General features: G+C 42.4%; 1 protein-coding gene across 12 annotated transcripts in view; it reads right to left on the bottom strand.

Annotated features, from left to right (window-relative positions):
* Nucleotides 1-16,766, bottom strand: part of nrxn3b (neurexin 3b) — a 416,132-nt gene that overhangs the window by 94,560 nt on the left and 304,806 nt on the right. For all 12 annotated transcript variants that reach the window (XM_082961878.1, XM_014145029.3, XM_082961868.1 and 9 more), the window contains one exon: nucleotides 13,969-14,150. In XM_082961878.1, coding sequence (XP_082818004.1) covers nucleotides 13,969-14,150 — 182 coding nt within the window. The remainder of the gene's footprint in view (nucleotides 1-13,968; nucleotides 14,151-16,766) is intronic.

Raw genomic sequence — 16,766 nt, 5'->3', positions numbered from 1 at the left:
TCTCAGTCTGCTCCATCAGAGGGCTGAATCAGAAGGTTCTCTGTGAAGTCCGCTCCGGAGGAAGGGAAGTCCGCTCCGGAGGAAGGGAAGTCCGCTCCGGAGGAAGGGAAGAGTCAGGAGGTTGGGAAGTCATGTCTTTATCGATGTCGGACATCTGTCACCGTTAGCATAACGCTGGCTCATACTGTCATGGCTGCCAGAGAGGAAGAGAGGTCTATAGGGTCAGAACTAAGGGTTTTATTGAATAAGGAACTAGTGTATAAGCATTCTCTCTCACTCTATGGCTGGAGAGTTCATGATCCTCTGTCTTAACATAATTTGTAGCTTCAGGATAAGTATACCCAGTCAGGTACCTGTCAATACTACACTGCTTACAGTCTGGAGGTCTCTAAAAATAGCATTGTGATTCCATAATGGGGTAGAAATACAGTAAGTTTCATACATTAGTTAAGGAGAAAAACATACATGGCAGGAATCTCTACTACTCACTAATATGGCATTGTTATCATTCCACAATATCGAAGGAAATATGTCATAGTTTAACATATCCAATCGCAACTGACACCATCTGCTTAGATTATTCCTGTTTCACACATGTAACCTGCCCAATGGTGTGGTGTGAAATGGAAATGTGTTTTTTTGCATTTCCCAACTCCCCCTGAGAGTGACGTCATGGACAAGAGCAGCCGTTACGCGCCTGGCTCATGGGCAGATCGACAGATTTCATGTAGTCAGCTCAGAGATTCAAACTAGCAACCTTTCAGTTACTGGCCCAACACTCTAACTGCTGTGGAGGTCAATATGTCCTTCGTAATACTTTATTTATTTTATTATTTATTTTTTTCTCCCCAATTTTCAATCTTGGCTCATCGCTGCAACTCCCCAACGGTCTCGGGAGAGGCGAAGGTGGAGTCATGTGTCCTCCGAGACATGACCCGCCTAACTGACCCGCCTAGCTCCTTAACACCCGGCGGCTTAACCCAGAAGCCGGACGCACCAATGTGTTGGAGGAAACACCGTTCAACTGCAGGCACTCAGCCCGCCACAAGGAGTCACTTGTAAAGCCTCACCTAACACAGATGACGCTGGGCCAATTGTGCATCGTCCTATGGGACTTCCGACCTCGGCCAGTTGTAGCACAGCCCGGGATATGAACCCGGGATCGTTGTAACGCCTCTAGTTGCATGCAGTGCCTTAGACTGCTGCGCCACTCGGGAGGCCCCTGTAATACTTTGTTGGTAAGGCACTGGGTGCTCCATAAAAAGCTAAGAACATGGACTACAGGAAATGTTCATATCTGTAAACGGCCCTCACAGCCCGATTTCAACCTCCAACAGAAACTAACACAAATAAGTCACAGTCATCATGCAAATATATGTTTTTGGCAATATATCTTATAGATATCACAATAGTTATTACTATCAGCCTTTTCTATTTACAAAATATATAGATTTTTTATATTCATGTGTTATTTATTGTGTCAATTCTGCAGTCTTAGACACCAGGCAAACACACACACACAGAGTCAATATGTGGAGATTAAATCAACAAAATACAGACAGAGAGAGAGGTACTCAGTCAGTCACATTTTTGCTCAGATTGCGAGAGAGAGCTTGACTTTTCTGTTTGATCTACTCCTTCTATTTTTTGAGATGAGATAAAGAAAGTGCTCGCTGCTTTCGCCAGCAGGTACTTAATCTTCTCTGAATACATACTAGATGAAGGAGCTCTCTCTCTCTCTCTCTCTCGCTCTCTCTCTCTCTGAAATCAGCTCGCACATAGATTTTTTCTCTTCTTCTTTCCAGTAGATTTATTTTCTAATGTTAAAATGTATCAGTTCAGCAACTTGCAATTCATCATCTCTTTCTTGTCAATAATCCAAGAAGCAGTCAATTTGGCTAAATGTGCCTAGCTCTCTTCTTATTTATTTCTCACAGCCCGATATCTGCGAGCTGAGCGGAGGTACAGGCGGCAGAATCCCAGGTGAGAACAGAGGAGAGGAAAGAAACTAGAGCCTCACTGTGCTGCCGAGGTGACAGAGACAGAGCTGTGGAGGGATTTAAGGGTGTCTCTGGCAGTGAGATGGCGCCTAGCCTTGTGTCTGAGATACGCTGCCTGGCATATCGATCCCTGAGCACTGTGATCTTTCATTACTCCTCGCGCCAGAGCAGGCGTCTCATCAATCACAATGAAGTCTCACCGTGTACAGAGGAAATTTGAAAATGGCCGCTGGCCCGCCGTCTTTCTCAAACCCAAGTTTGAGTTTTGATCTGTGGTGAGAAACTTCCATCCTGTCTGTAAGTTAAATCTGTCTGTGTGATGAGTGTCAGATGCACAACAGCTGCCCTGAACATTAGAAAATTGACATCTTGGCTTATCAGCCGGGATGTACATGGTATGACGACGCTACTTGACAAAGTAACAAAGTATAAGTTCAACTGAAATTCACTGGCGTATCACTGGAGCCAAGACACACCCACTGAGCCGAGTCTTCTGATCCTGCTCAGAAATCGCTCACTTTCCTTCTTATTCTCCCGCTCTGTCTCCCTCTCTCTCTTCTTCAATATTCTCCCTCATTCACTCGCTCCTTCGCTCCCTCCCTGTAGCCCCTGTTCTCTTCCACTTTCTCCCTCTACTCCCCTTTCTCTCCCTCCTCTCTCCTACTCAGGGAAGTGGGAACTCATGCATGACAACAGAGCCGCTGTGGAACACAACCATTTGTCCCCCAGAGGGATAAATTGCCAAAGAGCCGACACTGTTTGTGTTTCTCATTGAATTTTTCATCTTGGACAATGAAATATACATCAAGGAGGGTTGCTGCATACTAAGGACCTGGCCAATGGCCATCCAATGGAAGTGCATCAATAAACCATAACACAGCCTCATCAATCATTTATGTTTAGTGGAACAATAAAGACAACAAACAATATAACAGGTCATAGTGTTGGGGAAGGACAAGGCAAAGAGGTAAACACTAGAAATTAAATGGAAAACAAATAGTATAAAAAAATGTTTTTATCCACGTTCACTGCTTTTGTAATTACAACAAAACACAGTGCATAGAGCTGGGGCCAGAGGGGGGTCTAACTTGATCAGGTCTCTCTCTCTCTCTCTCTCTCTGAGAAGAAAAAAGGCACAATATATTGAAATTCCCAGAATGCTTTGTGGTCAGGGTTGTTTGACTGACAGCCACATCTCCCCACGGAACCCTCAGATCTGTTTGGAGTGTCATCGCTGGTGTTCCACTGTGTGTGTGTGTGTGTGTGCATGCGTGTGTGTGTGCGTGTTTGAGAGATGCGTGTGTGTGTGGGAGAGAGAATATTATCACTCTAAGACCTGTTTTCATTTAACTGGTATTACTCCTCTATGCATTTTTCTTCTGAGGCCTTTTCAACAGTAATCAATTGGCTATGATCGGTACTTAGGTATCATTAAGGCAAATGCTAGTGGCCAAATGTCAATAAAGAGTCTCATGATTCAGTACAGGCGCAAAATGTCAATGGACTGCCATTACTCATATACTTCAAATGTAATTTCATGTCAGTAAAATATGGATCACTGATGTCTTTTGAAACAGCTGCCTTTTATACGGTTAACGTTTGTATTGCAATCTCTCTATACTTCCTTGGAGCAGGAAGACAATAGGAAATGAAAAGGACAAGAGATAACCAACCGACTAATACTACTGATCATTAGTTATAGCTATGGAACAAAAATATAAATGCCACATGCAACAATTTCAACGGTTTTACAGGAGGTACAGTTCATATAAGGAAATCAGTCACTATAAATACATTTTATTAGGCCCTAATCTATGGATTACATGACTGGGCAGGTGGCGCTGCCATGGGTGGGCCTGGAAGGGCATAGGATCACCCACTTGGGAGCCAGGTCCACACACTGAGGAGCCAGGCACAGCCAGCCAGAATTTGTTTTTCCCCACAAAAGGGCTTTATTACAGACAGAAATACTCCTCAACTTAATCAGCTGTCCAGGTGGCTGGTGTCAGACGATCCTGCAGGTGAAAAAGCCGGATGTGGAGGTCCTGGGCTGGCGTGGTTACACGTGGTCTGCGGTTGTGAGGCCGGTTGGACATACTGCCAAATTCTTTAAAACGACATTAGAGGTGGCTTCTGGTAGAGAAATGAACATTAAATTATCTGGCAAAAGCTCTGGTGGACATTCCTGCAGTCCGTATACCAATTGCATGCTCCCTCAAAACTTGAGGCATCTGTGGCATTGTGTTGTGTGACAACTGCACATTTTTGATTGGCCTTTTATTGTCCCCAGCACAAAGTGCACCTGTGTAATGATCATGCTGCTTAATCAGCTTCTTGATATGCCACACTTGTCAGGTGGATGGATTATCTTGGCAAAGGAGAAACATTTCTGTTCCTATGAAACATTTATGGCATATTTTATTTCAGATCATGAAACCAAGTCTTCACATGTTGGGTTTATATTTTTGTTAAGTATATTTCACTGAGGTAGGGGAACTCAATACAAGGCCTATACGTCCTCCACTGTACACAAACACACACACACACACACACACACACACACACACACACACACACACACACACACACACACACACACACACACACACACACACACACACACACACACACACACACACACTGTAACTCCATAGATGCATCCTCCACTGTATATCTCAGTCCCTGCTTGACTTATAAAACATCACAGTGGATTCTAAAAATTAAAGACCCACACACACACACACACACACACACACACACACACACACACACACACACACACACACACACACACACACACACACACACTCATCTCCACAGCCTGTCAAAGAGAAAATGGACTCAGTGTGGTCTGGAATGCAATATAATATTTACCCACACTTGCAGCCCGCCCAACACGCGTCTCATCTCATCTCACCCTGTAGGTCTCTCTGTCCGCGTCCCAAACAGCACCCTATCCCCTACACAGGCCTCTGATCAAAAGTAGCGCACAATGTAGGGAACAGGGTGCCATTTGGGACACATTCACTGTGTACTCTTGTCTGGAATGGGCTTTTCAATTACCTACAACTTGTACCTTTTTTTCCCATCTGAATTAAAGTGAGGAGGCTCAAGCGGGTAATGGAATTCATTGTGGCATTGCAACATTAGAAATCCTGTCTGATTGCTTGGTAATGTATGCTGGATCCGATTGCTGGCTGGGTAGGAGAGAGACATACAGGATGTGAAGTGTCAGAGATCTCAGGGAGGAGAGGAGGAGGAGGAGAGAGGAGAGTAGTGGAAGAGTAGGCGAGGAAAGTAAAGGAGTGTGTTCAGACCACCTCTCAATCACCCTTTCTCATCAGACGTCTCAGGGATGTGATGAGGGACGTATCTTTTGATGTAGGGAGACAGTGTCGGACAGCACAAGGGCAAATAGATTTGGTCCTAAGGTTATAATACAGAATGTATTTGCACAGAAATGTTCACCATTTCCCTTCTATCAACAGATACTTTTTTTTAGACTATGTCTAAAAGGATTTTGTGCTAAGGTATATTTCCCCCTCTTTCTCTCTCCAGCTTTCTCACTTTCGCACTCTCTCACCCCTCCTTCTCTCTCTCTCGCTCTCTCTGTGTGGCATGTCCTGGATAAGCTTCACCTGCAGCTATGTACATTCCCTGGCATGAGATTGTGTGAGTCACGACCAACACATCAGCCTCCTGGGCCAGGGGTTTTGTTGTGGATTTAAGAGGAGACGGGACCTACGGTCCAGTGCTGAAGTCTTATACAACCCAATACAACACCTCACAACAGACACAGTCACTGTGCTACGAGTCATAACGCTTCAGGAGAGCCCAGGCGTCCATTTTGTGACCATATCTTCCGTTGGTATGGATATTTTTCTTACCTATGAGTCAGTTGCTTTTGGTGTCATCGCTTTTAAACAATCGTTTTAAATGAGGTTCTGTTGTTATAAAACAAGAGTGATATTAGCCACTTCGAGCTTAAACAAATGGCTAATCAGTAAGCTTCTTGGATGGAGTCTATATGACTATAGAAAAGCCCAGTGTTTTTCTGTTTCATACTTTGCATAAGTAGTCCTTAAACAGTCTAGACCAATTTGAGAACTGGCAAAAAGAAAAGGGGAAAAATTGCTCTAGTTTATATTGAGGTAATTATTCGGTGTGTCCTAAAGCCAACCATTCAGCAATACTCTAAATCGCCCTTCACATCCAAAAAACAAACACTGCATTGTATTAGGAGGCGAGTAGCACAGTTTCAGTTCCATGATTACCAAAACAAGCCTTGAGCTATTTGTTCAAAGATGGAGAGAGAGAGGGGGAGAGAGAGAGAGAGAGAGAGAGAGAGTGAGAGAGAGCGAATGAGATGGAGAGCGATGGAGAGAGATGGCGATAGAGATACAGGGAGATAGCGATAGAGAGAGATGGTGAGTAACGGAGTGAAAGAGTATAGAAAGATGGAGTGAGATAGGGAGTGAGAGAAATTAGAGAGATCGAGAGAGATCGCCCAGTTTTTAAAAGTAGATAATGCCTCTGCAGCTTTACTTTCATTGTAATAACCTTTCATTACTGCTAAAGGCACCAAATAATCCAGCATAAAATATACCATTACATCAGTGGTTGCTAGTAGGACAGTGGCGGTCATGAACTTTGTCAGCTGCTGATTGTCAAGCAAATAACTGCTGGTCTCACGGTAATTGACCGTTAATTAACATAAACACGTTTAGCATCTCCTGGCTTCCACGCATCGCCTACAAGCCACTGGTGTAGACCTTTGGAACATCTGCATTTTAAGAAGTCTAATAAATCAATTTAATATAGCCTACACCATCACAATAAATCCATTATTTATTTTAGACAGGTCTAAAGAAACATGACATGAAGAAAATGTAGTCTATTTCAGAAGACAACATTTAGCAGACAAGATTTGCTTAGATTTCTGTGCTATTATTTTATATGATCTTATAGTATGAAGAATACAATTGAACATAGCTGAATAAAATAGAAAGGATATTTTCTCTAAACGATTTCCGATGGATTGCGCACATGCGGCTATTCTGTGTTGAGCGGTTAACAAAGAAACAGGTCCCCCTAAATGCTTATTTATGTAACTTTAGTTGTGGTACAAATGTTGGGCTATATGTTTTGATTTTTAATTCATTCTAATGCTGCATGATGTGACTAATGATGATTTGAAAAAAGTTGCATGAAAGGCATGAGCTCTGATTTGTTTCTTGTGCAGGCTGCACACACTTCATCAGTCTCTCATTCACAATTAGACAAGCACTTGATAATATTCTCACCAGGCATCAAATTTCCCAGCGGCATCCCCCTTGTGTGGCTATAATGCCCCCTAAAAAAAAATCCGTGCCTTTTGCAGCCAAAGTGTCCATTGTTCCCTTTGGCCGAATATAATAATTAGAATTCCCTTCTCCCGGCTGCCATCGCCTTGCTCCGAAGCACCTCTCACTCACATGGCTCTCTCTTCTTATTAGCCAATACCTGTCACGTGATCGGGTCCTTCTCACAGGCATCTCAGCTCTGAAGTAGGCTACAAGTGAAGACAGACACATCGGGGATGCAACTGCAAGCATCCTTCTTATCCACTTCAGAGGTGCATATTGAAGAACTGTCCACATTTACTTTTCGGCAACCAATAAGATGAGTAGGCCTAACCAACAGCAAAAACACTAGCCTATGTCAATCTACTTTCCCCCATAGTACAAAAGTTTACCTATTCTATTCTGTGTGAGAAATGTATATTCCAAACATAGTCTGTGACAGTTGTGGGATGCAATATATCCCAAATTAATACAACAGCTCGCATCAACACCCCTTTTAAAAGCAATGAGGCTGATGCAACAGATCAGAAAGTTTAGCTTAAAATGTTGATAAACCATTAGGCTATTTCCTCACATTATAAGGGCAGCAATGCGCACACGGCAGTAGGCTGTAAGTTTGAATGTTCCATTCTCAAAAGTGACCGCAAATGCGATTATGCATGTGATGCTTTATTATAAAGGTGCATTTTTATGCTGAATATGTTCTTCCCCAAACTTGAAACTCACGCGCTGCGTATGTATGCCAGTTAGGCTCTACACCGGTTGTGAAGCGGATTAATGTTCTTAATTTTAAGAAGTTATTTGGTCACTTTAGTTGTAATACAAAACCTTGTCAACATATAGGTCTATGGGCTAGGCTACATGATGATTTGAAAAAGTAGCAAAAAAGGCATGCACTCTTTCTTTCCTTACTGCACACACTGGGCATCATTCACAAGTGATAGGCTAATATTGTCACCAATCAGACTATTCTTAATTTAGTCTTATCTTTACATATAGTAAATAATATATGTGTGAAATTTGTTTTGATTTAGAATGGACCATTATCATGCACCTGTCTCGGAACAGGGGCAGCAGGAAAAATACATGTCACATGCACGTCACTTAAATAGCGAATGGAGGACGTTTTTCCCATGATACATTTTCATGCCAGCCAGGTAGGCTATACACCTGTTGAAAAGCGAAGCAATGTGCTTAATATTAGGAAAGTTGAGAAATAATTATAGTAGACCTAGCCTATAGAAAGCTGATGGGATCCTCCTCTTTTTAATGGAGGCCATCACTCTGTTTTCTTACGCAATTGCACAGCCTATAGAAATGTTGCACAACATGAGCTCATGGGCTCTCATGAAGTGTTTGATTTGGGTTTTTTTTCGATTACATTTGCATTGATGTCAGAGTGACTAGAGGGACAGTAGTGCTGAGTACCAGGCAGTTAGCAAGTTTGGTAGGCCACTAATGACCATCGGCAGCATCAGAGCTTGAAGAAGCCTATTTACCATCACTGCGGTCATGACTCGTGACCGCTGGTGTGGCGGTAATACGGTCACCGTAACAGCCCTAGTTGCTAGTACAAAACCATAGAAATAGAATGACTAGAATGACCTGAACGGGATATTTATTTTTTATTTCTACGGTACCCACTCGTTCTACTTTTCATATGTTTTTGCATCATATGAAGGCATAATACAAAGAGATGCTTTAAAGAGTAGAGGGTTTACAGAAATCAACGATGAAATGAATAGTTTGAATGACTTGGAGTTTTCCAATGACTAAAAAACCAAATGACGCCAGTTCTCTGTTCTCTGTACCTTTCCAATTCCATTCTTCTGTCTCATTAGAAACCTATCAGTTCCAAAGAGCAGTCCCTGTAAGCCATTTTAGCGACGTCTTAGCAACAGTAGCTAGCTAATCCTAACACATCCAGTTGCTAATGATCCTAAAGGCTAAGTGATCCCTGAGGGGATGAATGTCTGTGATAAGACCTTTGGTTAGACAAGTCTTCAGTGCAGTCGCTATGTAATCCTTTTAACCGTTTCTGTCTGATTCAGGAGGTAACAACACAGGATGGGTTGACATCTGTCACTTTGAATCATTATCTACACTGTAATAGATATGAACTGGGCTCGATGATGTTCTGTTCATTGACGGTATTGTGTAGTGGAGGTCTTCGACTGTCTTTATCTAAGGGCTAAGGTTGAGGAGCTAAATATGTGATATTGAAATTCTAAAAGACGTCACTGGCGGCTCTAATGTTAACGATTATTTAGCAGCCAGGTAGGTTACGGAGAATAAACGGGATTTTAAAACAACGACCAGAAATATAACTATAAGTATTGACCACTGTTAAACTTGAGCATGTACTGTGACTATACATGGCATCAATTTGTTAAATGCATTCTCTTCTCCTGTACTCTAATGATAAATGAATTTGCCTTTTGCTTTGTGAGACTACAGGAATGAAGAAATGTATTTCTAACGAGTTGGAGCCGAATTACAACTGATATGAAGCTTGGCTGGAGAATGCCGCTCAGCTCTGAGACAGAAAAAATAGGATTAAAAATGCATTTGATTTCCTTCCTATCGAGGTTTCTGCAATTACCAAGCCAGTTAAAATGAGGAGCGGCGTTTTCCTATCTCTCCCTCACACACACACACACACACACACACACACACACACACACACACACACACCTGCACACAGACATTCCTCTAGACTGTAAAGCAGCTTTATAAAAACACTACTTGGCCTTCATGTTGTGTGACCAGATGGTGAGGTTGGAGCAGCGTACATCCAGCAGCACGTTGCAACACACTCCAGAGACGAGGGGAGTCTTTGAGGAGAGAAAGACTCTCAATCTGTTGGTGTAATTGTATCCCTCTCTGCTCTTCATACTTCTCTGACTCTCTCCTCAACATCACTACTTTCACACCCCATCAGCACACGGCACTTTTCCAATAAATACGTTTGGCATCGCTATAGTCGGCGGCCATCTTTGTTGACTATTATGTCAATAAGTCAACCACAACAACAAAAACAAGGGGTATTGAATAGGGCTGTTACGGTGAACATATTACCGCCACACCGGCGGTCACGACTCATGATGGCAGTCAAACGGTCACGGTAATTAGTCTTCTCCAAGCTCTGATGCTGCTGATGGTCGTTAGTAGCCTACCACTCTTGCTAACTGCCTGGTACTCAGCACTCTATTGTCCCTCTAATCACTCTGACATCAATGCAAATGTAATTTAAAATCAAACACTTCATGAGAGCCCATGAGTTCATATTGCACAACATTTCTATAGCCTATGTAATTGCATGAGAAAACAGAGTTCTGATGGCCTCTATTAAAAAGAGGAGGAGCCCATCAGCTTTCTATAGGCTAGGCCTACTCGATTTATTTTTCAACTTTCCTAATATTAAGCACATTGCTTCTCTTTACTACAGGAGTATAGCCTACCTGGCTGGCATGAAAATGAACCACGGGAAAAGTGTCCTCCTGTCACGTCCTGACCAGGTAAACGGGACATTTGGCATAGTAGAATGGTCAGGGCGTGGCAGGGGGGTTGTTTTGTGTGTTTTGGGGTTTGTTGGTTTCTAGGGGAATGTGCTCTAGTTTTCATTTTTTATGTTTCGTTTTCCAGGTTTGGCCGAGTATGGTTTCCAATCAGAGGCAGGTGTCTTTCAGTTGTCTCTGATTGGAAGCAATACTTAGGCAGCCTGTGTTCCTTTGGGTTTTGTGGGTGGTTGTTTTTCGTATAGTCGTGGTACCTTACGGAACTGTTGTTTATCGTTTGTTTATTTTGTTTAAGTGTTCTCTCAAAAATACAAGAAGATGAGCATATTACACGCTGTGCCTTGGTCTATTCTCTACGATGCCTGTGACACCTCCATTTGCTATTTAAGTGTATACATTATGTATTACATACATGTATTTTTTCCCATTGCCCCTGTTTCAATACAGTTGGTGATAATGGTCCATTCTAAATCAAAACAAATTTCATACATATATTATTTAGTATATGTTAAGACAAGATTAAATCAAAAATAGTGTGATGGGTGACGATATTAGCCTATCACGTGTGAATTATATATTATCACGTAATGTTGCCCAGCTTAAGGCAAGAAACAACACATGCTTTTACTGACTTTTTCAAATCATAGTCGCACACCTCATGTAGCCTAGCCCACAGACCTATACAGTGCATTTGGAAAGTGTTCAGACCCCTTGACTTCTTCAAAATGTTGTTAGTTTACATCCTTCTTCTAAAATTGATTAAAGAAAAATAAATCTCCACAGCATGATGCTGCCACCACCATGCTTCACCGTAGGGATGGTGCCAGGTTTCCTCCAGATGTGAAGCTTGGCATATCAGGCCAAAGAGTTAAATCTTGGTTTCATGGTCAGAGAGTCTTTAGGTGCCTTTTGGCAAACTCCAAACGGGCTGTCATTTGCATTTCACTGAGGAGTGGCTTCTGTCTGGCCACTCTACCATAAAGGCCTGATTGGTGGAGTGCTGCAGAGATGGTTGTCCTTCTGGAAGGTTTTCCCATCTCCACAGAGGAACGCTGGAGCTCTGTCAGAGTGACCATTGGGTTCTTGGTCACCTCCCTGACCAAGGCCCTTCTCCCCCAATTGCTCAGTTTGGCCGGGCGGCCAGCTCTAGGAAGAGTCTTGGTGGTTCCAAACTTCGTCCATTTAAGAATGATGGAGGCCACTCTGTTCTTGGGGACCTTAAATGCAGCAGAAATTATTTAGTACCCTTCCCCAGATCTGTGCCTCGATATAATACTGTCTCGGGGCTCTACAAACAATTCCTTCGACCTCAAGGTTTGGTTTTTGCTCTGACATGCTTTGTCCTTATGGGGTATTGTGTGTAGATTGATGATTATTTTTAAAATGTAATACATTTTAGAATAAGGTTGTAATGTAATAAAATGTGGAAAAGGTCAAGGGGTCTGAATACTTTCCGAATGCGCTGTATATTTTGTTAAGGTTTGTATCACAACTAAAGTGGCCAAATAACTTCTTAAAATGAAGCACATTAATCCGCTTTACAATGGGTGTAGAGCCTAACTGGCATACATACGCAGCGAGTGAGTTTGGGGGAGAGATCATTTTCACAATAAAAATGCATCTTTATAATAAAAGCATTACACGCATACTCACATTTGCGGTCACTCTCGCTTATAGCTTACTACCGTGTGCACATTGCTGCGCTTATAATGTGAAGAAATAGCCTAATAGTTGATCAACATTTTAAGCTAGACGTTCTCATCTGTTGCATCAGGCTCACTGCTTAAAACAGTTTTTTTTATGCTAGTGGTTGTATCACATCCCACAACTCTCCCAGATTATGCTAGGAATGTTAATTTCTCGCACAGAATAGAATAGGTGGACTTTTGTACTATGGGGAATAGTAGATTGACATTGGCCAGTGCTTTTGCTGTTCGTTAGGCCTACTCATCTTGTTGGCTGACTAAATGTTTGGAGAAAATACATGTTATATTTTATTCATCTATGTTCAATTGTATTCTTCATACTATAAAATAATGTCACAGAATTCTAAGCAAATCTCGTCTGCTAAATGAACTAGTGTCGCCCACAGCCATGTGGCATAGCCAGATCAGGACCTAACATAAGGACAACTCAGAGTATGCTATTCCGTTCTTCTGAAATAGACTGCATTTTCTTCATATCATGTTTCTTTAGACCTGTCTAAAATAAATCATGGATTTATTGTGATGGTGCAGGCTATATTAAATGGATTTATTAGACTTCTTAAAATGTAGATGTTCCAAAGGTCTGCATCAGTGGCTTGTAGGCTATGTGTGGAAGCCAGGAGATGCTAAATGTGTTTATGTTAATTAACGGTCAATTACCTTGAGACGGGCAGTTATTTGCTTGACAATCACCGGGTGATGAAATTTCATGACCGCCACTGTCCTAGTCATAACATATTAATGTTGCTGATTCACACAGGGTTTCCAGGCACAGTGATCGTGTTCTCCACATGCATCACACAGACATGGCTTATTAACTATTCATGCCTTAGAGTTTAGATACACTGCATTGTTTAGAGAGAAAGTCGTTCAGAGACGATTGTGTGACATATAAAGTTAGAAAACAAGGGAGAAACAAGGGAGGGGAACATACTGTGATATCTATTATGGATAGCCCCCCCCCCCCCCCCCCCGTTACAATGCTATCATTTGCTTCAACTTCAGTACCTCCCCATTCTCATTGTAGGTCATTGTTTAGAACAGTGTTTCTTAGTCCTGGTCCTGAATTAGTAGAATCAGGTGTGTAGTGCTTTAACTAATGACTTTAACTACTACTGTAAGGAATCACTATAGACACACTGAGAACCATAGAACTAAAGAGGCCTTACAATGTGGGGCTAGATGTAGTCTCCCTGTCCAGGATTAGACAGGAGACACAGTGTAGACTACACTGGTGCCCTTGAGAAAAAGACTTGGGGACACCATACAGGCTAGCAGTAGACTAAAAGGTGACTTACAATGTGTAGTATGATATAGTTACTGTACTGTACTCTGGCCCTGTTTTGGGGACACCATGTCATGATAACAGTAGGGACAACGGCAAGACTGAAACTGGACTTACGATGTGTAGCATGATGTAGTCACCGAGTCGCGGCGCGCTGTCGATGCGGACCAGGATGCCGTCCTTGATGGTGGTGCTGAAGCCCACAGCCAGGCGGTCGGTACGCGTGCTGGGCCTCTCGTTGTTAGGCCACGTGTACGTGATCAGGCCCCCTCCCTTACCGAAGATATAGGTGGTACCAGCTGCAGAGGGAGAGAAAAAGATGGAAGAAGATTACTTTATTGTCCAATGTACATGAATATGCAACGGAAATGTGTGCTCTGCATTATCCCAACCCCTCCAAAACACAGATAAGGAAACATGGAGGGAGAAATGGGGAGAAAGAGAGAGAGGTAGAGAAAGGCAGAGAAAGAGAAGGTTGGAGAATGAATGATATTCACGAATACAAGGTGCAAGCTTAATGGACTGGCATATAACTACACACCAAGGACGGTGAGGTTACCGAGTTAAACTTGAACACAACACCTTTTTCTAATGTCTCCTCCAAACTGGATTCACCTTGTTTTGGATGAACGCTGTAAAACCAAATCCTCCCCGAACCACATAGCCAATGGTGTAAAGGCAAATTCCTCCAAGTTCTATTTCGGGGTTTTAAATTCTAATCGTATTCAGAAAGACTTCCACCTGAGGTCGAAGACTTCAGCTCCCAGGGTGCATATCTGGCCTATAGTAGCTCTTAAATATAGACGCTGCCTGGGAATAACAGGCGAGGCAGCCAAAAATGGATAAGTCTTCCAATCCTCATGTATTAAACATAAGACTGCAACCTAAGAACAAAGGCTGGCATTGGAAAAAAAATCGACTAACCTTCCTCGAGTTTAAGTTAACAAATGCAGAGCAAGAAAAAAGGGGACTACGGGACTGTAGCCTAACAGATCAGGGTATAAGTCAGAAATACACCGGCCTATACATAGGCACAATTTGATTAACACCACTGTTTGGATCCAATTTGGCTCCAAAATAACTCTTCTATCAAACTGGGAATTGAGGTTGTATTTATGTGTTTATATATATATATATATATGAGTGTGTGTGTGCGCGGTTGTCTAAAACCCACTTAGACTTAGGCCACGCCACACCACCACTACAGTGGCAAACGTGCAGACGGTAGGCCAGACCTAGACCAAACATAGAGGGGAGAAATTGCTAGTGAAGTGCAATAGAGCATGTCCTTCCTCCCCATCTCTCCATCAGTGTATTCATTCATTGTTCCAACTCTGTCTTTCACCTCCAACATATTTCTGGTCTATCTAGGTGGCCAGGTCTAGCCAACTCTTCTCTTAAACAGAAAACAATCTGGTCAGTACTGTAGACTGAGGACCCAGGAGAAACATATGAATAGAAAGGGAGAAAGAGAGAATAGAGACAGAGAGATAGAGAGAGAATAGAGACAGAGAGAGAGCGAGAGCGAGATAGCGAGAGAGAGCGAGCGAGAGAATAAAGACAAACATGAATAGAAAGGGAGATATAGAGACAGAGAGAGAGAGAGAGCGAGAGAATAGAGAGAATAGAGACAGAGACAGAGACAGAGAGAGAGAGCGAGAGAGAGAGAGCGAGCGAGAGAATAAAGAGGTAGGAATAGAGGGAGAGAGCGAGAGAGAGAGAGAGTAGAGAAGAGAGGGAATAGAGAGAGAGTGAGAGAGAGTAGAGAAGAGAGGGAATAGAGAGAGAGTGAGAGAGAGTGTGGGAGAGAGAGAGTAGAGTATTACTTCATTAATCACGACTTGGGAAATCATTTTATCACAGCATGCATCATCGATGACTTCCAATGACAGGACACGCAACAATGACCAACACATAAGACACATAAAGGCACATGCACCATAGTATCCCTGAAAGAATAGTCTGAGAGAGAGAATAGAGAGGGGCACGATGGGAGTCATCAGGTAACAGTGTGAGGACCATGTAATCGACCTCCTCCTAGTCTTTACATGAACTGAAGAATCTGGCACAGCTTGAGGTTCGGCCCTACAGATCACACCCCGCCGGGTGAACGTTTTGTTTTTTCCCTAGCGCTACACAGCTGATTCAAATAATCAAAGCTCGACGTTGAGTTGGTTATTTGAATCAGCTGTGTAGTGCTAGGGCAAATACCAAAACATTCACCCAGGGGGGGCCCAAGGACCGAGTTTGAGAAACCCTGAAATAGAGTAACATCCTCATGTAATTTTCTAGCCCTGCATACTGTATATGAGTAACCATTGTTAAACTCCAAGACAGTGCTTCATATTGTAGTTTTAGCTCTGTTTTCATGTATACTGTGAGACAGTTCATATGACTGTATACTGTGAGACAGTTCATATGACTGTATACTATTAGACATTAAAACAGATATAAACCTCTAGCTAGGTCAGTCTGTATACTGTTAGACATTAAGACAGATATAAACCTCTAGCTAGGTCAGTCTGTATACTACGAGACATTAAGACAGATATAAACCTCTAGCTAGGTCAGTCTGTATACTGTGAGACATTAAAACAGATATAAACCTCTAGTTAGGTCAGTCTGTATACTGTTAGACATTAAGACAGATATAAACCTCTAGCTAGGCCAGTCTGTATACTGTGAGACATTAAAACAGATATAAACCTCTAGCTAGGTCAGTCTGTATACTGTGAGACATTAAAACAGATATAAACCTCTAGCTAGGTCAGTCTGTATACTACGAGACATTAAGACAGATATAAACCTCTAGCTAGGTCAGTCTGTATACTGTTAGACATTAAGACAGATATAAACCTCTAGCTAGGTCAGTCTGTATACTGTTAGACATTAAGACAGATATAAACCTCTAGCTA

The sequence above is a fragment of the Salmo salar genome, chromosome 15, assembly GCF_965601325.2.
Source record: "Salmo salar chromosome 15, fSalSal1, whole genome shotgun sequence".
NCBI classification, from domain to species: domain Eukaryota; kingdom Metazoa; phylum Chordata; class Actinopteri; order Salmoniformes; family Salmonidae; genus Salmo; species Salmo salar.
Note: the sequence above shows the minus strand (reverse complement) of the source record. Positions and strands in the feature narration are given on the sequence as shown.